The 23,663-nt window shown below is 36.6% G+C and overlaps 2 protein-coding genes across 3 annotated transcripts; one reads left to right on the forward strand and one right to left on the reverse strand.

Annotated features, from left to right (window-relative positions):
- The first annotated feature begins 717 nt into the window (after window positions 1-717).
- LOC111806360 (MMS19 nucleotide excision repair protein homolog) lies at window positions 718-17,421 on the forward strand. 2 transcript variants are annotated; one of them, XM_023691629.1, is made up of 20 exons: window positions 718-878; window positions 2,514-2,576; window positions 2,676-2,730; window positions 3,712-3,809; window positions 4,557-4,715; window positions 4,839-4,898; window positions 5,151-5,339; window positions 8,183-8,236; window positions 10,462-10,548; window positions 10,654-11,350; window positions 11,805-12,184; window positions 12,876-12,949; window positions 13,218-13,320; window positions 13,456-14,339; window positions 15,064-15,151; window positions 15,262-15,373; window positions 16,046-16,122; window positions 16,659-16,739; window positions 16,821-16,900; window positions 17,000-17,421. In XM_023691629.1, the coding sequence occupies exons 1-20, from the start codon at window positions 807-809 to the stop codon at window positions 17,031-17,033; spliced, it is 3,447 nt and encodes a 1,148-aa protein (XP_023547397.1). In that variant the 5' UTR covers window positions 718-806; the 3' UTR covers window positions 17,034-17,421. The 2 variants fall into 2 exon arrangements, with proteins under 2 accessions (XP_023547397.1, XP_023547398.1); XM_023691630.1 differs by having other exon boundaries at window positions 15,064-15,139.
- Window positions 17,422-17,511: 90 nt separating this feature from the next.
- On the reverse strand, window positions 17,512-23,455 carry LOC111806361 (protein PAF1 homolog). The gene is made up of 12 exons (XM_023691631.1): window positions 21,995-23,455; window positions 21,689-21,757; window positions 20,819-20,926; window positions 20,550-20,733; window positions 20,397-20,473; window positions 20,183-20,302; window positions 19,720-19,825; window positions 18,797-18,883; window positions 18,361-18,429; window positions 18,200-18,271; window positions 17,942-18,085; window positions 17,512-17,851 (listed from the first exon to the last, which is right to left on the reverse strand). The coding sequence occupies exons 1-12, from the start codon at window positions 22,954-22,956 to the stop codon at window positions 17,732-17,734; spliced, it is 2,118 nt and encodes a 705-aa protein (XP_023547399.1). The 5' UTR covers window positions 22,957-23,455; the 3' UTR covers window positions 17,512-17,731.
- Window positions 23,456-23,663: the final 208 nt, after the last annotated feature.

The raw sequence follows: 23,663 nt of genomic DNA on the forward strand, positions 1-23,663 counted from the left end.
GAACTTAAAAAAAAAAAAATTATTAATATCTTTCTAACCGTTTGTTAACAAATACAGGTTAGTACTATGTTTAAAAATCACCTATTAAATTTTAAAAATAGTATTAACACTTTTTACATTTATAAAAAAAAAAAAAAGTCAACAAAGATATTACTATCAATATATGGACGAAAACCGTTTGTCAACGTCTCGTAAATTATTTTCAATCTCTATAATGTTAATTTTGAAAATTCATGAATATTTATTTTTTTAAATTGGTATTAATGATAAAAGTTTATGTTAACTTAAAACTTATCTTTTAAAATTTTAAATATTACGATACTTTTAAAAGTTTATGTGTATTTTAAAAATAAATATATGCCGTTTAAACTAAATATAATAAGGGTATTTTTAATTTTTTTTTAATTTAAGAATATTTTTAATATATATATATTTTAAAGTTTAAGGATAGGAGTATTTTGAAAGAAAAAAAAAACTCAAAAATAAAAATGTTGTCCTTAAAGATAATTTAATAAACAATTAATAAATTAATTTATATCTTAACCGTATAAAAACTTAAAAACATTTTGAAAAGAAATAATAAAATGATTCAAATTGAATAATCCATTATAAATAATANAAAAAAAAAAAAAAAAAAAAAAAAAAAAAAAAAAAAAAAAAAATCGAACGTGTAGCGTGCATAAAAAATTGATGATTTGTCGAAGGCGGGGGGTTTTTTAGATATATTTTTATTCTCATTTGTTGAAGGCAGAAGACCTTCCGCCACCAAGCTTGCGCGGCTTAAACCCATTCCCGCTCACCCAAAAATGGCGGAGCTCAGTAAGCTTACACACTACATCGAGTCCTTCGTCGACGTATCTCATACTCCGTCTCAACAGGTTATTGCTCCATTTCCATTTTGCTTTTCAACTCTCAATTTCTCAATATTGCATGCTAAACTAGGCGATTATGAAAGCGGGTTGAACTCTCTGAACTTAAACCTCTGCAAATTATTCTGTTTTTGCTTTACCACTGTTAGCTCGATTCGTTTGCCACATTTAATTAGTAGAAAGCTTGGAAATCCTGGGAGATGAACAATTCCACAGTATGTATGTGAGTGTTTTTTTTTTTTGGAAATCCCGGGAGATGAACTTAACCTCGTCAATTTTGTCTTGTTACAACTATTTGGGTTGAAGTGGTTACCCAACGAATTGGAGTATCGTTTCATGTAAGGGTGTGATTGTGTAACAGCCCAAACCGATCGCTAGCAGATATTGTCCGTTTTAGCTTGTTATGTATCGCGGAAAGCAACCTGCTTTGCAACAGGCTGAGATTTGAAAGTTACTTTGACAAATATGACAAAATTTGTCTACTTTAGCTGAGATTAGGAAGTTAGTTCCTACTACGATTGTTGCCTTAATTATTTGTTAGGTCTCCATTCCGAGTTTCTTTCTTTAGTGAGGCTTCTTCTCCGAGCTTGGTCTTTTTGGATACCCTGGTATTCTTTCATTCTTTCTCAATGAAAATTGACGACGAAAGAGTAAAAGATTTTCAATGCTTTTTTAAGGCTTAAGTTGACAATGGAAAAGTAATAAGATCATGGGAGGATGTTCGGACTAACTCGATTTCCCTCCCAACTTCTTTCCAGGTCAAACGCAATTTCTAACAAAAATGAACTGGCGATTAGTGATTGTTAGCATGAAGAAGTTGGGGTTTGGGCATTATAAGAAACCTCTCTTTGATGGAGGGATCAATATTTAAATCATTTTTTCATGTTGGAGGAATGGTTAACTGTTAAGCCTATTGGTCTTGCTTCAGTCTGAACTTCGTAGAAAACAGGACAATGTGGTCTTCTTTAGTCTCTGGTCTCTATTCTTGTAGGACAGTCTTTAACAGCTTATGCCCCTTCAACCATGCTTGAGGCCCTTTCTACTGCAGTTTGGATGGGAAATGGCCAAAGAAGATGAAAACCTTATATTGGGTTTTGTTTAATGAAAGGCCTTTAGACTAATTNTTTTTTTTTTTTTTTTTTTTTTTTTTTTTTTTTTTTTTTTTTTTGCAAAGACCATGTGGAAATTGCTAACCTTATCTTTTAGGGAAGCCCTTCTACTACTCATATTTAGTGGAAAAGTGTTTCCAGTCTAACGTTTAACTGGTCCTCCCTCAGTCAGAGGTTCAGTTTTTGCAAAATTCCTTCTGCTGCCAACCTTTTACTGGAAATATGTATGCATAAAAAGCAATGCAAGAAACATATGAAAGTAGAGGCCCGGTTTTTGTGAAAAAATGCTGTTAGAGCTACTTTATTGGTCGGTTTGGCTTGAAAATAATGAAGTCTTCCCACATGTGCACTGGGGGCGTAATTTAGGAATCCTTTGATTTCATGGCTTCTATTCGGTGGTTTCTTGNCCCCCCCCCCCCTCCCCCCCAAATCTGTATTTCTTAACGCTGTGATGTTTCATCTGTGTAACAATGTACTGATTAATAGGAACACCACGAAGAACAATGGACTAACAACAATATATGTGACACTACAGGCCACGAGCTTGGAAGCAATCATCTCCCTTGTGAAGAACAATGTTGTAACAATAAAAACACTGGTATTTTTTTGCCTAGCTTCTTCTTCCCTTCCTCTTTAATCATGTTTCCTTCAACTCTATGAAGTTTTACTGCCTTAAATTCTTATTTTCGTGATTTAGGTTACAGAGATGGGTATGTATTTGACAATTACTGATCACATTATTCGAGGCAGAGGTACTGCTACGTAAACTTCTTATGTTGTTATATTATTATTACAATTACATATTATTATTATTGGTATTTTCTGTATATTTTTCTTGCTTACTTTCACTTTTGAACAAGTAACTAAGGAATGTGCTCACGCAAAACTTGTTTCATATTGTTAAGTGAAATGAATAAATTTACTATGCAAATCATGATTTTATTTTAGGAGAAGTGTAGCTTCCTCCTAGATTGAATGTCCTGCAAGATAACAAAAACTCAAAGTTTAACTTCTCTATGATTGAGGAAGTTCTGTTGTGTTTTCCCTTCCGGGAGCAGGGCCAAGTGTTGTGGCAAGCGTTTTTTTTTTTTTTTGGGTATTTGGCTTGAAAGGACAATAGGATTTTTGGAGAGGTTAAGAAATTCATTGAGGTCTGGGAGGGGGGAGGCTTAATGCCTCTTTGTTGGCGTCTGTAATAGACTATTTTGTAATTATGATCTTGGTATGATTTTGTTGGATTGGAGCCCTTTTTATAGTTAGTTGGTGCTCCTTCTACATTTTTATGGTTTTTTTTTTTCAACAAAAGCTCGATATCTTACCAAAAAAAAAAAGAAAAAAAAAAAAGTAATAAGATATTTCATTGATAAAATAAAATAGGGAAACACCCGGAATACAAAGGAAGTTAAATAAAAGTCTTCTAGTTAGCCAAAATATGGCTTGTGCTATTGTTAGAAAATATAGTAAAAGAACATTTGTAACAACTTCTGAACGTTGTCATTGGTGCCTAACACTGGTTGTCCATTAAGTAACACATCCATACCTTCTGTTTGTTTAAGGGATGTTATTTAACCATACTGTGCCTTGCTGTTCGTCAAGATATCTGTTATGATACATACCATCTTTTGTGGTTTATACTTGCTGTAATAGTTGAAAGTTTGACATGTTACCTTGCATTTTCAATTTATTCTTCTGCATTGTTGAAAAAGAAACAACAAGCTTGCTATCCTTTTCAGGTATACTTCTTCTTGGGGAAGTACTTGCATGTCTTGCATCAAAGCCTCTGGATGATGCAACAATACACAGTCTAATGACGTTCTTTACAGAGAGACTGGTTAGTGGGCACTTTTAGTTTCTTTTTATCGGTACCAATCACCTATTGAGAAATTTATATATGTAGAAAGAAACTACTAAGGGAAAGTATGTAAAGAGAAATTGGTGACAGATAATGTGGATAGGAAGAAGTCAGCGTTAGAAAATGTCTGTGAAGAGAGATTACTGATCAAATATATGTTTAGAGAGAAGTTATAGAGAGAAAGTCTGCAGAGATGGTAGAAAATGTATCTGAAGATAGATTATTGAAAAAAGATATGTGAAGACAGATTATTGAGATTGGATGTGTAGAGAGAAATTGATGAGAGAATTTAGTGAGGGAACGTGTGTAAGAGAGATATTATTGACAAAAATGCATAGAGAGAGAAGCTAGTGAGAAGAAGTGTATGGAGAGAAATTAATGATGGAAAGTGTGTGTAAAGAGTAATTAGGGAAAAAGATGTGTGCCATGAGAGAGGTTAATTTGAGGTTTTCAAACCAAACAATGACTTTTTTTTAAAAGCATTTGCATGTTTTTTGCATTTTAGAGAAAGTGCTAATATTTTAGTACAACAAAATGGGATTGGGAAGAAACTGCTTCTAAATTGTACTTAAGCATAAGCCTTTGAGGAAGGAACTGATTTTAATTATTTGAAAGCATGTCATAATAAAAAACATCCCAAATAGTTGGTATTGTCGATTATTTTTTATACACCATCATGCAAGTTTCTCTATTCAACGTGATAGCTGACTTGATACTTATTATCAGGAAGATTGGAAAGCTTTACGGGGTGCCCTAATTGGCTGCTTGGCACTGATGAGGAGGAAAACGGAAGTTGGGGCAGTTTCTCAGAATGATGCGAAGTCTTTTGCCCAGTCTTATTTTCAAAATCTTCAAGTACAGTCCTTGGGACAGCATGATCGGAAGGTGAGTTAACAAACTTAACATATAGGGAACTTATGCAGATACTTACCGGCAAATGCTCTCAAATTTTTATAACTTTATGATACTATTTTCTTTTGTTTGACTTTGATTTATTTATCTTGACAGCTGAGTTTTGAACTTCTGGTGTGCCTTTTGGAACATTATCCTGATGCTGTTGTTTCACTGGTACCATATTTTTCTTGCTTTCTTCTAGCCTTTTAACCCGTCTTTTCTTTCAGGAGTCGTGAAAACTTAGAATCAATCCAAAAATGTTCCCTTGACCATTTGGTCACCCCTTTTTTGGGTTACTTCACATCTTAATGTCTACATGACGGTTCTCATGTTTCACTGCTGTATATAGCTTTTGTGCTCGACTGTTTTAACTTACTTGACCTTTTGTTTGGAGTTAGTATCAATGAGTTTGTCACTGTTATCCAGGGTGATGATCTTGTGTATGGAATCTGTGAAGCCATTGATGGTGAAAAAGATCCACACTGCTTAATGCTTACTTTTCACATCGTCGAGCTTGTGGCAAAGCTATTCCCAGATCCAACTGGAACACTTGCAAGTAGTTCTAGCGATCTTTTTGAATTCTTGGGTTGCTATTTCCCAATACATTTTACACATGTAAGTTCAATGCATCCTGTTTTGTCATTTCCTTTCTTGGTTTCTTGACTTTTCTCCTCTCGCATATGATTATTTATTGGTAGTGTACTTCCCTCTCATTTTGAGGAGGGAAAATGAACCATTACTGTAGAATACAGTAGAATATATATATTTTCCTTTGATGTTAGATAGAGGTGGATAGAAGGGCTAGGATAAAGGAGAGATGATGGTACCCGTTGGTTTGTTAATCCTCTTGGAACCGCAATAGCTAACTTGGTTGAGGATTGGGATGGAAGAAGTAATTTGAACCCCTTGGAGTAAAAAAGTTTTCAAGAAGGAAAGTTTGGAGGGTGTTTATTTCTGTGCTCAGTAACTGTACAACGAAAGAGTTTGGAGTTTAGAAATCATGACCTCGTCTAATCAAGGCAAGGAGAGTCTCATACTAGCACGGCAATGAAACATCATTTATGAACTCCATCATCACTTCTCTAATGGTTGCTGGTTCAGAGTTGTAGGAAGTTCAAAATAAATTGAGGGAAAAACTACGCGGAAGCCGTGAGTTAGGGGGGTTTTCGGGTTTGACTGACTAAGAGTTGAAAAACCCAAGCCGTTTAACACCGTGTTTTAGATGACTTTGTAAACTTTAAAACCACAAAAATTGGGGACCTTGCGACTATGAAAAACAAGAAGACCTTCAATCCTTGAGAAATACTGATTTCTTATATCGGGCCTCCGATCAAGCAAAATAAGACCTAATGAGTAATTACAAAGTGACTTAGTTGTCGAAGTCCATAGAGAAACGTTGAACGTAATAAAAGCCCAAACATCACTCCAAGATCTCTCGAGCCCTCTAAAATCTCTATTAGTCCTCTCCCCCAAAGTTCTATAAAACAACGCGCACCCCAGCCTGCCGCAAAAACCTTCCATTCATGAAAAGGAGGATGGAGAAGGGACTCCTCGATTATCTCTTTGCAACCTCTATATCTAGCCAGTCTCAAACTGTACTTCTCAAAAAAATAACTCGAAACCACATGAGCTAAGTCATAAATTCGGTAGATATGTCATAGTTTTCAATTGCCTGCTTGCAAAGAATGCAACACAACGACCCAATCAAATGACGCAATTTCCTGCGAATCTGAGCATCGTTCAATTGGTTAAGGTATATGCTCTCGATTAAGAGGTCAAATGTTTGAATCCTCCCACCTCATGTTCTTGAACCCAAAAATATTGGGCAACTTTCTCAAAATTTGATCAACTCTTCAATGGACAACTTGCCAAACAAAAAAACTTTATATTCTTTGGAACTTTTGCATTTCACTGCAAGGCAAAGACATTGTTCCAGAGCGAGAGATTGATCAAGAAAAGAAAGAAGGATTTATGAGGAAAGCCTTCACAAGGATAGGGACTCCACGAGCTACAATGAAACTCTCTAATCCATGCGAGGATGGAAAAAATATTGATAGGGACGTTGAAACCCCAAAACAAGTGAAGAAGAAGTCAAAGAGTTAGGCAACACTTTCACCACCAAATGGTTTCTCATTGAGGATAAGTGATACAAACGCAGGCAAGAGGGAAGAAGGATCTATCCCTTAACAACTTATCCTCCCTCGTGTCACTTGTTGAACATTGGGCAAACTGACAAAAAAGGGGAAAACCCCTCAGCTATATTTTCAAGGGTTTCTGGAAATGCCTTTAGCCTTTCCGCCAATCCATTTGAAAGGGAGTGGCTCATATTTGCCCACAATTACATTTTTCCATAAGGAGTTGGACTCAAGATGGAAGCGCTAAAACCATTTAGCGCTCTGCTACGAGCCCTTAAGTTTCCTATAACCAAATCCCCCACATCAACTCGACTTGATACCACCTCCATTCCTCAACCCCTTCTCATAGGAAACTCCTTACAAGCTTCTCCAATTCTTTACTCACAGACACAAGAATCCTAAAATGGGATAAGTAATAGCTTGGGATACTTCTCAACACAAATTGAATGAGAGTAAGTTTTCCCCTTTTCAAAGAAACTTTCTTCCAAAATGAAAGCTTCCTAGAAATCTTACTCACAATTGGATCCGAGAACAAACGAGCTACTAGAAGTCTACACCTACAATTGACAGAGATGAAATCCTTGGTGGATGAAAATAGAGATTGGTGTGGGCCAGCGCTATGATTGTATTCTACACAAGTTTTTGTGTAATGACGGATGGAATACTTGAAACAAACCACCAGACATGGGAAGAGTAAGACATGAAAGGAAAAAAAATGGAGGTAGAGTGCAAGAGGGTTCATGGAGCTAATGAATTTAATTTCTTCAGTCAATTATGAGAAAGTGGATGCATCCAATAACCGAGAAAGTACGATTGTTTCTGTACCAAGTTGTTTTGCTGGAATTAAGGGCCACAAGGAATCGTTGCAAAGAGACTATGATCAAGGAACATAAGCTTCAAATCCCGGTTGAGTAGGTTAGGATTGCATTGAAGTTCTGTTAATCTTGAATGACAGAGGTTGAGTGTGGGGGTGTTCAATGAGGGTTTGAACTTTGTGAGATGAAAAGAGAGTAATAGCATACAAAATATTATGAAGGGCATTCTCTGGATCTACAAACTGCAATCTCAGGGACGGTGAGAGAACCTGAATTTCAAACATTTATAGATCCCTGGATAGAATTCTTTAAGAATGAGTTTCAGAGAGAATTGGTAATTTAAATGGTTACTGCATAGAGTTTTTGTAATGCTTTCCTATTTCTATGCTTTGTCGTACTCACGTATTCTTCTATATATACATTTTGCCCATATTTTTGAAAAATGGACAGTTTTCTCTCTTGCTTGCTGTTTGTGTCAATAATGTTTCTATATACTATTATTATCCAGGGAAAAGAGGAGGATGTTGATGTAACAAGGAATGATCTTTCGCAGGCACTTATGGTATGGTAATGTGCAAGGACATTATATTACTGGCTCACATTGTAATTTGAGTTCTTAATCATTACCTAAGATTTTGTACAGGAGAATTTGAATAATAGTAATTGCACTCTAGATGTTCTAGGAATGCTGTCTTAGCGAGTATGTGGATGTTGGTAGATTTTAGTGCCAGCGGCATTAAATTGCAGCAAGGTGATTATTTTTTGTGGTTATATGGAATTAATTAGCTGCCTATGCTTGGTAATGTTTTTGAAATACAAAAAACTTGGTTGATATATATGAAGTCAGTCCTGATATCTTTCTTAGCAACCATGGACATTACTTTTATTACTATTATTTTGAATAAGACATAGATATTGAAGTCTGTCCATGTACATTAAGTCCATTGCACGAAAAATGTTCATGAAAAATTGCATGAAAAATGTTGTTTTTACATATGAAAACTCCATGGAAGAATATGAATTGCCAGTTTTGAAACGTATTAAGCATGAGAAATGGAAGATTATGATGATCTAGTTTTGAAATGTATTATGAATGAAAAATAGTGGAAAAATAGCAGGAAATCTTCATAGGGTCCTCTATCTAGGTGTGGGTAGTCTCCATGTTTGTAGACATGTCTATTTAACCAAACTTCTTTTTGAGATAGTGCCCACTATCACGATCGTTTTGTCTTTCATGCAGTTAGAACTTACCTAACAAAGAGTTTTTCTATCTTAGGCCACTGTAGATACAATTGTCATCCATGTATCCTTGTTTAATTTCTGTTGAAGCATATACTCAGGGGCAGGTGTAGGCAAAAGGATTTCATAATGAACTCCTATTCTTAATATAAAGAATTTGTCAATTCGTGTTATGACTTTGAACTATTTGTTCCTAAGAATTTTAGTTAAAAACTCGAAGTTTTAGAATTATATAGGGGCACGTTGGCCTTGAACCTGAAAGGAAATATGTTGGTATCTTGGACAGGACCCTCTGGGAAAGAGCAAGTCTTTTTTTACTTAAAAATTTAACTTCGGTTGATTTAATTTCTTCTGAACTATTTTGATAACTGGATCCCTGCAAGTACATGACTTGTACCACTACGAAGCAAACACTAATACTTAAGGAGCCAAGGGCTTCTTCTGAGTTCCATGGCTTCATAAAATCCACCAAAAATTTCTCGAGAATAACAAAACTAGCAATATTAGATTTCTTCATATCCAACATTAGTAACGCTAAAGAGGTTGGACACTTTCTCGTTATATGCCACCAAGAAAATTAGGGTGTCACCTACCAACTGAAGATATTTTAGCAATTTTCCCACGTTGAAGGCCGTTCTATCAGCCCTTCGTCCCTGCTTTTGGCAAGCATTCAACTAAGCAAAAAAGAAAGGGAGAAAGGGATCGTCTTGACAGAAAACCTGTAGTTTTCCATAAATAATAGGGTTAAATGCCAGCCACATACCCTCTACCTCATGCATTCCTATAGCATTGTTTAAGAATGACATCATCCTAAAAGTTCTAATCCATTTTGTTGCAGGCTTTCTCAGTATTTAGGTTTAGGACCGTACTTCACTTTTTGTTTCTTATCTATTCCTCGACTGTTTCATTCCTTGTTAACCTCAGCTTCTTCAAAATGTCTGTCGCCTAAACTAAGTCTTCAAAGAACTTGAATCTTTTTAATTCTCTTAGAAAGTTTGTTTTCCATGTTTGTCACATATATACTATTATATATTCCTCAGCACCCAGAACTTTTAAGGAACTGTTGGAGTTGTCAAGTTAACAAGACTAAAATCAAGGGGAAAAAATCCCTCTCCAGGGTCAAATATTCTTAAAATTTTGCGGATGTTGAATATGCTGTTCTCGTCAATTTTCATGCTTTGCTTTCAGAATAATTTTGGAAATTCAAAATTCTTCTCGTGCCCCCACCCCCCAAAAAAAAAGATCATTGATCCATTTTTCTCTAGCAGTATTCTAATATTCTTGATGTTTGTACAAACAGTTTTAACCTCCTAGTTCTTGATCTTGTTACATTGAGTTGCAATCATAACTCCATACAGCCATGATTATTTTCTCATTTTTTTACTTTTTAGCTCAGATATAAATTTATCGGTGCCCTGATTGGCATTAATTACTTTACCTTCACCCATCATTAACTTTCTAAACACTGCACGTTGAGTTCTGCACCATATGCATAATCATTTCTTGCACATTATTCAACATGATTGCACTTGTAATATTATTGCGCAGATGGCCTTCTCATCAAACCCCCTCTTTGAGCCATTTGCAATTCCTTTGCTTCTTGAGAAACTTTCATCGTCATTGCCACTAGCAAAGGTGTGTCTGAATTTCTCTATTTACTTGATTTTGTAATTGCTTATTATTTAGGATTCACTTCTTTTGATTACCCAAGCGGTTGAATAGTAACTTACATGATTGCAGATTGATTCTTTGAAGTATCTGAGTGATTGCACCGTAAAATATGGGGCAGATAGAATGGAAAAGCATAGTGAAGCTATCTGGTCTTCAGTAAAGGAGATCATATTTACATCAATAGAACAACCTTTTTTGTCCTTTAACTTAGAATCATTGGATAGTCCTAGCTTTCAAGGGAATGAAATGATAATAGAAGCTCTAAGACTCCTGCAGAAGATGGTTGTGGAGAGTAATGGATCATTTTTAAGATTAATTATCAATGATGAAGATATAAAGGAAATTTTTAACATCCTAAATATTTATACATGTTACAACGACCTCCCTCTGCAAAGCAGGCAGAGACTAAATGCAGTTGGCCATATCCTTTACAAGTCAGCAAATGCATCTGTTGCTTCCTGCAACCATGTGTTTGAAAGTTTCTTCCTTCGTTTGCTGGATTTTGTGGGGATTTCAGTGGACCAGTCTGATAATTACAAAATTTCTCCCTCGAGGAATTTTAACTTTGGAGCCCTCTATCTCTGCATCGAACTACTTGCAGCATGCAGAGATCTGTATGCAAGCTGTGATGAACAAACATGCTCTGTTAAAGAGAAATCATACAACATGCTTCAAACTTTTTCGTGTGCATTGGTTCAGCTCCTCAATTCTACCTTTCCAGGAACTGCTAAGAAAGATCTGCATGATGATGAATTCTATTGTGCAGGTATCTTCTTTTGACGTGTTTCCCTTGAATGATGTTTTCTAACTTAAAATTCTCTGTTCTATGCCAGTATCCGAATGCAGTGTTGAGTACCTTTGTTTTTAAAATGGGGCGCGTCTGTGTAATATAAGCATACGTACATATGACTTGTCTCACCTGTTTAATCAATCAACAAGTTAACGACACAACTTATCTACAAATTTAGGCTCAAGGATTTACTCATTTATTTCTCATAATGTTTATATTGAAGAAATTCAATGATTTTCAATTCCCCATAGGAGCTGCGATTACTGCCGTTCTCGATCTTTTCAATTTTCCAGTTATATCTCTCCCAAACAGATTTATTATTGATCTCTGCCATTCTCTTACTTACTATTGCGCATATGTTTGAGTGGTTTAAATCTAAGATTGATTAATTAGAATATAAGCTGTGGCTGAAATTTGAAATCCTTTGCAGTAAAGGGCTTGCGGAATCTGGCCACATTCCCTGTAGGTTCTTCACCCGTATCAAGTGTCGTATTTGAGGATATTTTGTTGGGTCTCATGTCATTTATAACCATGAACCTCGAATGTGGATCGTTGTGGAATCATGCCTTGAAGGCATTACAACATATTGGCTCATTTGTCGACAGATATCATGGGTCTGTGGAATGGCAAAGTTACATGCATGTTGTTGTTGAAAAGATTGCACCAATGTTCTCTCTTCATGACGAGGCCTTGCCACTGACACTTAAACTTAAAATGGCTTCTGACATTGGTAGATCTGGGCGAAGTTATATGCTGAAAATTGTTCAGGGGATCGAAGAGGCAACGTCCTTCCATTTATCTGAGGTTTATGTATGTGTTAAAAGATTAATAATCTTTATTTTATGCTAGATATTTCTCATATGCGTCATTCAATGTTCCCATTTTAACTGACCTTTTTTTTTCTTACATTTTTGGTTTTCCTTTAATATGATATATCCACCCCGCCCACCCTCCAATTCTCACTCCTTTTATCCAAATGCAATGTATCAGAAGAAGAAATCCAATTGATGAGTGGTCCTTTTTTCTTGCTTAAGTAATTTTTTTTATGGCTTTTCATTTGTTTCTTCGTGATAGGCTATGTTTTCACTTCTCTTGATGAAAAAAGCGACATATCTGAGAAAACGTCCATCAGAAGATAATTTCTGACTGCTCTTTAATATTATACGTACTTGATGTTTTCACTTCTCTGGATGAAACAATAGCAATATATCAAAGAGAGAGAAGAAAAAAAAAAAAAACTCCATCAGACAATAATTTCTGACTGTTCTTTGACAGCATTTCTTATTTTGAAGTTATTCATGTTTGTTTTTTCCTCTCTTTGAATGGAAAATAATAATAATAATAATGTACAGGAAGAAATTATTGGATTTTCAAGGAATGTCGGAGCTCTCCTTTTTGTTGTTTTTCATGGTGTGGTTGCCCATTATTATTACATCAAGTCTGACATAATTACTGCAATTTTTCTTTTTCTAATGGACTTTTGCACATTCTATTTATTTAGAGCAATGGCAATTCAGAGTCAGTCGAGATTCTATTGTCCCTGTTGGATTGCTACTCGACCAAAATTCTTCCATGGTATATGATTCTATTATATTCTTTTACATCCTTTTTGTCGAAAAATTCTTGAATTTTATTTCTTGTTCTTTCCTGTGTTTCTCTACTATCAAGGCGTATACAGCCATGTTTTCAGGTTGTCCTTCTGTATTACAGTTATGTTGATGTGATATGCATCTAGATTCTCTTTGGGTTTGCCGTTTGTTCCTTCTTTTTCCTTTTTTCTTTTTTTTCCTCTCCTGTTTTCCTGTTGCACATGTGATGCTTACAATTTTTCATGATCGTGTAGGTTTGATGAGGCTGGAGATGTTGAGGAAGTCATATTGCGCATTACATTTAACATTTGGGATCAAATTGAAAAATGTTTAGTTTTTAGCACATCGATGGATAAAGTGAGTAAAGCTTCTGTTCCCTGTTCTATTAGTTATCAATTGATTGCACGTAGTATTCCCAATTAGACAATTTAAATTCCGTTGTAAGCTTGTTACTGAAGTAGTAGCCTTGTCTTTTCTTTTTAATGAATCCAGGCGCTTCTAGATGCTACCATGATGGCATTGAAACTCTCTGTTCGAAGTTGTTCGAAAGAGAGCCAGAACATTATAATCCAAAAAGCATTCAATGTATTATTAACAAGCAGTTTTTCTCCTTCGAAAGTAGCATTATCTACAACAATACCAGTTCAGATGGAGGGCTTACAACTTCTGCAGCAGAAAGATAGTCCTCTTTCCAGAGATGAATGGATCCTTTCATTATTTGCATCAGTCATTATAGCACTTCGTCCACAAATACATGTTCCCGATGTGAGATCAGTAATGCGTTTGCTTATGTTATCCATCACCAGGGGCTGTATACCAGCTGCACAGGCACTAGGTTCTATGATCAATAAATTGAGTCTGAAGTCTGATAAAGTAGAAGTCTCAAATTATGTTTCTTTGGAAGAAGCTATTGACATTATTTTCAACACAAAATTTAGGTGCTTCCATAATGAAAGTACTCGTGATGGCAGTGAAATGCTGCTCACAGATTTATGCTCCAGCATTGAAAAAGGCTCTTTGATTCCAGTTCATGCTGTGGTTGGATTATCATGGATTGGAAAAGGTTTGCTTCTTTTTGGTCATGAAAAGGTCCGAGATGTTACCATGGTTTTCTTGCAGTGCTTAGTATCAAAAAGTAGAACAGATGCCTCACCCTTGCAGAAGGTTATACTGGAAAAAAATTGCGAGACAAACTTAGACTTTGCAGTCATGAATGGTGCAGCAGATGCATTTCACATTCTTATGAGTGATTCTGAAACATGTTTGAACCGCAAATTCCATGCAATACTACGACCACTTTATAAGCAGCGTTTTTTCTCTACCATGATGCCCATTTTCCAGTCTCTAGTAAGCAAATCTTATGAGTCACTTTCCAGGTAGGTGTTTATCTCTTATCCTATTGAGAAATTAAGTTTTCTTTTAATGAGCATTTTGCATGAGTTCCTTTTTTGTCTGTTCTAGCAATGTCCAGACTACGAAGAATGTAACTGGATGATAATGTAAACAATTAATGTCTAATCTAACAGACCTGCGTTCTGAAACAAACTCAACCATGCTAAAGTTTTCTTTTCAATTTTGTCATCCTTCATAGTACTATTACATTATTTAACATTGCAATGTGACAACTCAAAAGCATATTTTTGTCTCTTTATTGTTACATCTCTAACAGCTGATTTGGAAAACCTGCGATTTTGTCGCAAGGGTTGTTTAGTTTATCACTACGTGAATCACATAGCAAGATCCGTCAAACTGATTGCAATATATGAGTTTATGATCATTATAATATTCGTACCATATAGTATCCTCTTTAGAGACAATTTATACAGATTTACAGTCAGAACATAGTAAACATCTTAATAGATGCTACATGAATCATCATTATGCTGTTTAGCTTATTCCTGCTGGATCCTTTCATCTGAGTGTGTTCATGAAAGTTGAATTGCGCTTCAACTCGGACTCGGTTGTTTGTTAATGAGTTAGAAATGTGCTTGAAAATACCTGTTTGGAGCATTTACTATAACCATGCTCTTAACCCTGTCTGGTGCTTGTCTACGAGAAATTTATGGTAGCCATGCACTGATATGCCGCTTTGCATTTCAGATACATGTTGTACGAGGCATTTGCACATGTCATATGTGATACTCCACTCACTGCTATATTGAGTGATGCGAAGAAGGTTAGCTTAAATGTAAACGAAGTGTAGTTTCTGGATTTATTTGTACCATTGTTGCAGCTCAGGTTTCTTTTTTCAAGATGAAGCGCAAAAAGTTTATTACAGTATCACATTAATTTTTGCAGCTTATTCCTATGCTTTTGGATGGGTTGTTAGCATTAAGTGTGAACATCATAAATAAGGACGTGGTTTATAGCCTTCTTCTTGTTTTATCTGGGATATTGATGGATAAAAATGGTAAGATTTTGATCTATTTCCATGATTAAATGTTTCTTTTTCATTATTGCGTAATTTTTATTCTCTTTTGCACGTTAACATGTTGGCTTTGAATTTGAGTCTAGTACTCATTAGCTCGCAATTTCATTTTCTAGCGTTTATTGGGCATTACCTTCCTTTCCTGATAGAGAATGTGTAAATGGACAACGCGTGAGACGTTTGGATCGAATGTGATATGAGAACTTTTGTATGTATTGGAGGAAATGAGTCAAGGGAGTGGTGACAGAGTATTAGGTCCCATTTATAACTAAATGATGTAACTAACTAAAGGGTGCAAGAAGAAGAAAAAGGAACTCGAGGGTGCGAAAGTAGTGAGGTTATCCGGGGGTACTTTTTGGGCTGTGAGTTTTGGTGTTCCCGAGGACTGAGACTGGAGAGTAAGAGGAGCCCTTGAATCTCCTTATGGCAAGTTCAGTTACCAAGCTTTCAGGATTGACTGTCAGTGCAAGGGGAAAGTTCGGTTGAAAGGTAAGGAGAGATGAGGAGTTAGAGTAGTTCTCAGGTTCTCATGAGTGGGTCTTACTTTTTGGGAACTCATGGATCTAAAGAAACAGTTACTCTGTCAATGCCTTTGTGCCTAACAAAACAAATTCTTTGATCCAGTTCTAAGAGTATTTGCTAATCATACTGCAGGACAAGAAGCTGTCACAGAGAATGCACATAAAATTGTTGATTGCCTTGCTGGACTGACTGCCTTTCCTCATATGATGGTATGAAGTCATTTTCTTGATCGTCATTTTATTGTCTATTGCAATCCACTCGTTGTGACTTGTTCCATTGCTGATATTCTCCTTTTATTTGGGCAACTGTTTCCACTATCTGCTCTTGCTTTCACATGTACCATTCTCTTCCCAGTTGTGTGATATCTCAACATTCATTCAGTTCCTTGGGGATAAGTAGATATGATTTAGTGATTTATATCATCTAGATTTCCTTACATGATCTTGAGTCCGAACTATAACAGCCCAAGTCCACTGTTAGCGGCTTTCCTCAAAGTTTTAAAGCGTGTCTACTAAGGAGAGGTTTCCACACCCTTGTAAAGAAAGTTTTGTTCTCCTCCACAACCAATGTGAAATCTCACATGAACTTTCTCTTGTTTACGGCATTTAACCCCAAAAAAAACTAGCAAGTTGTGTTGCCATTCCCTATCATCAAATTCAATTAGGATGATAATTTTTTTGGTAATGGGTATGATGCTGGGATATTACACTATTATTCTAAAGCCTGAAGGATATGCATTTTCCAGCTTGTACGAGAAACTGCTATTCAGTGCCTTGTCGCGGTATCTGAGCTACCCCATGCAAGGATATACCCCATGAGAATGCAGGTAGGCCGAGGATTATTCCTTGCAATCAATGATCTCGATTTGTGCTTTCTATTCTGCTTATTATGCCTATGTTGTTTTCAGGTACTGCATGCAATATCGAAAGCTCTTGATGATCCAAAGAGAGCTGTTCGACAAGAAGCTGTTCGATGCCGGCAAGCATGGTCAGTGCTGCGTGATGCATCTATTATTCCATAACATTTTATTAGTACGTGCCGAAGGTATTAAATTGTGCTTAATTCATGTTATAATTTCACCAACAGGGCATCAATTGCATCAAGAAGTCTTATTTTCTGATAGTCCATTGCGAGCAATCTTCCTGCCGTGTCATACAGCTGGTGGTCCTGTAAGAGACTTAGCAAGCAATGTTGGCAGCTGAACACATTTGAAGTTGCCAAATCTAGTGCATATTTTATGCTTACATATAATCAACGTCTTCACATTCTGTCTAGAAAAAAGAGCTGTAGGGAAGAAAAAAGGATGAGCATAGGCTACATGTATGTCTTCGAACAAGAACTTCGGCTAGGATTTTCCTGTACAGATAATCATTATAGTTCGAGTTTATGAGGAAAAAGATGCTCAAGCAATCTTGTTATTTTGCTGTCATAGGTATAGAGATAATATGGCAATGAACAGATTATGGAAATTTATGATCCACTAAATTAATGCAGTTTTTATTATCCAAGAATCATTTTAGGATCATTACATCAAAATTTTCTAGAAAACAGGAGTATATAATGTCATGCATTTTTTTCAGAATTCATTTTTCCTGCTGTGCCGGGGAGAACTGTACAGATTAAATTAAGAAATATTCAAGAATGCATACAAGTACTTGAATTAGCGTAGCAATAGATATGTAACGTACACACTCAACAAAGCACCATAAACATCTGGTGGTATAAAAAAATTTGGGCGAGTTCCTGCCAGATACTCGCATTTGCACTAGGGGGATAATCTATGGGAAGCCAAATTAATCGATTGTACCAAAGAGCTAATCAATCGGACATGTCGTCTTCAGCTCCACTGTATTGATCCATGTCTTGGTGTCTATCATGTTTGTGTGATCTCCCAAGACCATCTTCAATATCTGACCCTCTTTTCAAATTAGAGTAAACCTGAAAGCACCACTGACACAAGTTAAAATCGCTAACTAACAACCATAAACGTGGGTGTACGTACTAATTGAGTTCATAAACTGTATATACCCCTGGATCCTTCACTTCCAAAGTAGCTACAGTTGGTCTTCTCCTTACAGTCACTCTTGCAGGTGCAGGAAAATGTTCAACCTCATCATTTGATCTCCCTTCTTTAGCCCTCTTTTTTCTAAGAACGAGCTTTGTAGGAAGTGGCTACAATTGAAATCGAACAGATTTGCGTAAATATCTAAACCAAGAACAAGAACAAGCCTTGAATACATACGAGACTTCTAATGAATTATAAAGAGATGAAGGATAAATGAATACCACATAACGAGCTTCTGCATCATCAAATGAAACGAGATATGTAGTGGGGTCATCCACATTGTCACCTCGTACCTGTCACAAGTGTCATCAGAAAACTCACCTAGGGTGTATTCAAAACTCTAACTAAATGTTGCACACTAAGTAAAAACCCCTGCACTTACATCCCAGTGGTACTCACGAACCCAGGAATACGAGACATCTTCTTGTTCATCGTAAATATCCTTCGACAGCTGAATCAAAACAAGATGATAACATGAACTTGCTTCACATAGGAGTAATATTTGTTCATTGATTTTGCTTCACATGGGAGAATGTGTGTGTGTGTGTGTGTGTGAGAGAGAGAGAGAGAGAGAGAGAGAGAGAGAGAGAGAAAGAGAGTCTTTTAATGATAAAAAGGAAGGTAAACACACGAGGTTGTTAATAAAAAGAAAGATAAACACACGAGGTTCTTAACAAAAAGGAACGAAAACACAAAGTGAAGGTGGTGTTAAGCTGTATTTGTTCATTTGGTTTTGGCTTTGGGCAAGATTAGAGAAACAGAAAACTATAGTTCCAATTGCAAATAACAATATTAAAATGTATAATACATTGACTAACCTCATCTGGAGAAGGAACCATGTAAGCAAGAAATTTCTCAGGTTTTGAAGGATCTGAGCCTGTTGCCATATAGCTTTTCATTATCGCCTGGAAAGGACCGACAAGTGGGGTTAGAACTAACTATTTGGTACTGAATGTTAATAACGTAATTTCAGCAACAAATAGTTGTTTTTCCCTCTTCGGAATGAACATTTTTCTTATCCAACACAATGTTCAGCACCAAATACAAAAGCTTTATTAACTGATCACAAGGCAAACTTATCACTGGTATGATACTAAAGATTAGGAGTTCTCAAAGAAGTCAGAAGACTCAAATTCAATCAACCTAGTTAGAACTAATTTAGTTACATTTCCTATTATGAATTCTAATTACAAAAGTATCTCTTCAAATTTAATTCCAGCCAACGGATTTTTAAGTTTTCTTACTCCAGAAAATTCCAGAAAATAATTGGTTCTAAGTACTAAAAACATTGAGTTAGATCATTTAATTATTTTGTCGGAAAACTACTGTTCTATTATCTCACTATATTTTGTTTTATACAAATTTTAAAATAGATGGCCTTGAAACAAATGGTTCATCACTGAACTACGGTTACTAGAATAGGCCAATTTCCAACCTGAGCATCTGGATTAGGTCCAAAATAATTCCCAACCTACCCAACCCACCCAATCTAATCCACAAAGATCCTTGCCAGAACCAGAAATATCTGACAAACAATATTACGCCACATAAACCCTTCCCTCAGATGAGCAAAAATCTGAAAGGAATTTCAACATAAAAAAAAGATAAAACAATGAAACTAAAACCAATAATATTTTTATAATAAGAAAAATCAATGACATTAATATGTGTTAGTTAAACGAACTTTAGCGATCAGCCTTTCAACAATATATTTGAAGTATCAATAACCTCAAGAACTGACCTGTGATTCATGTGCATCACGAATGGATTGATCTAACTTGTTAAAAGTCTCTGAATCAGCTGTGGGAGCATTGTCAAATGCGACCACAACAAATGGATCATCATACCTGATGCAATAACAATATATTTTTTTATAAGAACGAATGAGATATAAGGCAAACTTCCTCCAATTGGTACAAATCTTACTATTGTAAAAATAACAAAGTGCCGATACATATAAGATGCTAAGATGCTGTAAGACCGTTATCAGAGATGGAATAGTTGCTAGCAATCAAGATTTCTTGAAAAGTAAATCAAGAGCATACACAAAAACATCCAGTGCCAACAACTAATTTCCATCTAGATCATAACATTGTGTCGTAGCCTAGCAGAGAAGTTGACACAAAATTCTAGCTCAAATAGACTATGATAAATATATCATTTTAGTCACCAAATTCACAATCATGGATTGAATTATTTCATACCTATCAAAATCAGGTAGAAGAGGTAAAACTTCCACAGGATACAAGTTCTTATTGGTTGCATGAACAGGGCGTGACTTGCATGCCTCGAATGATGCATCAATTTCCTTAATTTTCCTTTCCCTGGAAAACACGTCATTCAGTAAAGAATATGATCACACGAAATACAACTTTGGTATATTCTTTTAAAAAAATCTCTTGATGTTAAAAGACAAACCTATTATTGAGGTTCTCGAGAATATTGCGCCCTCCCTTCATTTCTCGCAGTTCTTTGGCTTGTTTTTCAGTTAAAGACTGCAGATGCAATACTTGTTAACACAGACACAACTACATAAAAATTATTTGTATGAAAGCACCTTGGTATCAATACCTGTTTCGTGGATTCTATGCTAAGAGGAGAGATGTACTGGGTCTTAACAAGCCAGGCAACACCTTTATCAGTAGGACGTTCTTTTCTTTTAATACCACCATCCTTTTTAACCGGAGTTTTCAATACATCATCACGTAATAATTCCTCATCTTCAGGAGCAAGGGGTATTCTAACACTAGGAGGGCTATTAAACATACATGGAAAAAAGTTAGAAGAATGGCACACACATAATAGTAACATTTTAAAGAAAGTATTTATATGGTCCATACTTGTATACACTGAGGTCAAGCAAATCCAGAGGTATTCCAAGATCTGGCTCTACATAAAGCTGAGGTTTGTACGTTTTCTCTAGTGAAGTGATTGTATATCTTGTATAGCTGCAACATCCCAAAAAATAGAAGATGCCACCTCATATTACTTAAATCAAACCTATTTGCAAGGTAATAAAACATAAGAAGCACCGAAAGACAAGAAATTCAATAATTGTAAGTGGAAACAACCAATACAACCCAAACACAGTGGAAGCCCAACCTATTTTTCACACAAAAGGTCACCGGCGAAGCTTACATGTTAATACACATCTGACATGAATTCCCTTGTGTCTTTCAAATAATGCTTTGCATAGAAGAATAAATCTGAGAGCTAAACCATCACATGATTCTATTCTAAACTACATTTTTTCCAACATAGGATAAAGGAACAAAGTGCACACCCAGCTTCTTGAGATGGACCTTTTAGAACTCAAGTACACCATCGAACAAACCTGGAATATCCTGTTCAAGTAAGGTTATCTATCTAGGTGAACATTAATAAGCGAATACCTCAAATTTTAGCTTTTTGAGTTTTCAATATCACAATAAAGGTGCACTTATTGACCTTGCTCAATTTCCCTTATGCCTTGCACAGACGTTTCACTCACTTTCTACTATTTCATTTTTTGCTCAATATCACAACAAGGATAATCTTTGTGCTAAACCAAATAATTCTAAATTCTTCAGACCACATAATAGATTTACCAGCAAAGTGAGGGGCAAGATGAAAGGGAGAACATAACATAAATGGAAACATACCCCACATATCAGTAAACCAAAAGCTGTACTTCTATTCAAAGTTTGGAGGCAAAAGAAAAGAATACATACTGATCCTTCTCTTTCCGCAGCGACATGAGTTTTGGCTGAGCACTTGTATCTGGAAGCTCGTTCCGGAATCTTTGAAATGCATGGACGTCAAAGTACAATATCATTATCCATAAGAGAACAAAAATTAATGAAGCATCCACAAGAGAAGAGTGCGACAATGATAATAATAACTACAAGGAATAAACGGAAACTGAGCATTCCGCTCATTCGCTCATCCAACGAACTCTTAGTAGATGTCAATAATTATAGCCAAAATGGTACTGAATTAAAACCAGATAATAACAACGAAAATATTTACATACTCACTTCAACTTGCACAAAAATGTTGTTGGCTTCTTCAACCTATTTTCTATCCTCTCACCACTAAGAAATGGAGTGGCCTTCCTTTCCCCCATTCGGGACCCCACAATTGATCCATGCCCCTTCCCAGTAGATAACATTTGAGTCTTTTGCAGAATAGTGTTTTGGGATTCTTTTAGATGATGTCTATGCCTTTCATCTTGCCTTTGTTTTTCGAACTCTCTCTTCTTCCTCTGTCTTTTCTCATCATCAGTCTCTATTCTCCCTGAAGGACCGTTTGATTTCTTCGGAGGCATTGGGGGACCAGAGTGCCTCTGGTGTTTATCATGATTTGAATTTTCACGTTCACGCCTGCCATATGAGGGATCTTTTGAAACCCCTTTATCACGCTCGTGTGCTCCCACGCTTGAACCCTCTGTTTTTGGCTGAGGCGCTGATGGAGGTGGTGGAGAATTTGGGGGTGGAGGCGGCGGGATTGAGGAGCTCGGGGGTGGAGATGAGGGTGGAGGTGGTGGTGGCTGGATTGACTGCTGATTTTGATTACCCTGGGGATATTGTGAAGGGGGGAAGTAATGTTGAGAAGGTTGCGAAGACGCTGGCGGGGGTGGAGGCGGTGGATAGGAAGAATCGGGCGGCGGAGGCGGCGGAGGCTGTGGTGCATAGGGATACGACTGGTGAGGAGGAGGAGGAGGTGGAGGCTGTTGGCTTCTCGGCGGACCATAATGTTGCTGGTGGAAATTAGAACTTTGATGAACTTGGTTGTAATTTTGGGGATACGATGAAGATGAAGCAGGAGGAGGCACGGACCCATCACCACCATAACCACCCCAATTCTGATTATACTGACTACCCCCTCGCTGTTGCGTAGGAACGGAAGCCGCCGGTGGCGCTGGTGGAGGCGGAATCGGGTTTTGACCCGGTGAAGGACCGAAAGACGATTGTGGAGGATATGGCCTGTAAGAAGCCATGACTATATCTCCCCCAAAAAAACTCGATCAAATACAACCCTCAAAGACAGAAAATCGCGAAAATCACCACTAAGTCGAAGTTCACTCAGATTTCCCAACCAATCATCAAAAACCCTCCTCCCAAACAAGAAATCCACAAAACCCTATCAACAAATCTAGAAGTTCAAAACAAAGGGAAGCGAAACAAACACAGAAAGCAGCAACAGATGAGGCGATTCTGCCAATGCCAACACTTCTCCGAAGAGAAAAACCGATTCCCGAGAAGACGAAGACCGATTAACCGCCTCAATGGGGCCGGAGAGACAGATACCTCGCGCACCAAGGAAACCCTAGGTTAAGAAGGAAGCACAGAGGAGTGGGAACCAGAAGGAGGCAGTGAAAGGGAGAGTGGACGGGTCCGAGAAAGAGCTTCGGGTTTGCAAATGCAATGGAGAAGGGGACGCCCTTCGTGGATCTCTCCCACCTATCTATTACGTCACCGCCTTTTCTGATAATATTTCCTCCGCATTTTTATTTTTATTTATTCTTTTTTATTTCACGATAAATGGGAATCAGTTTTAACCATCCTCTATCTGGAATAATTAAATAAATAACAAATTAGTGATGTCTTATTTATTTATTTAATCATTAAAATAAAAGTAAAAGTATGGAGTTTAGTCTCTGGACCTCGTTTCAAAGTTGGGCTTATGCGATTTGGACGGCCCAAA

The sequence above is a fragment of the Cucurbita pepo genome, chromosome LG12, assembly GCF_002806865.2.
Source record: "Cucurbita pepo subsp. pepo cultivar mu-cu-16 chromosome LG12, ASM280686v2, whole genome shotgun sequence".
NCBI classification, from domain to species: Eukaryota; Viridiplantae; Streptophyta; class Magnoliopsida; order Cucurbitales; family Cucurbitaceae; genus Cucurbita; species Cucurbita pepo.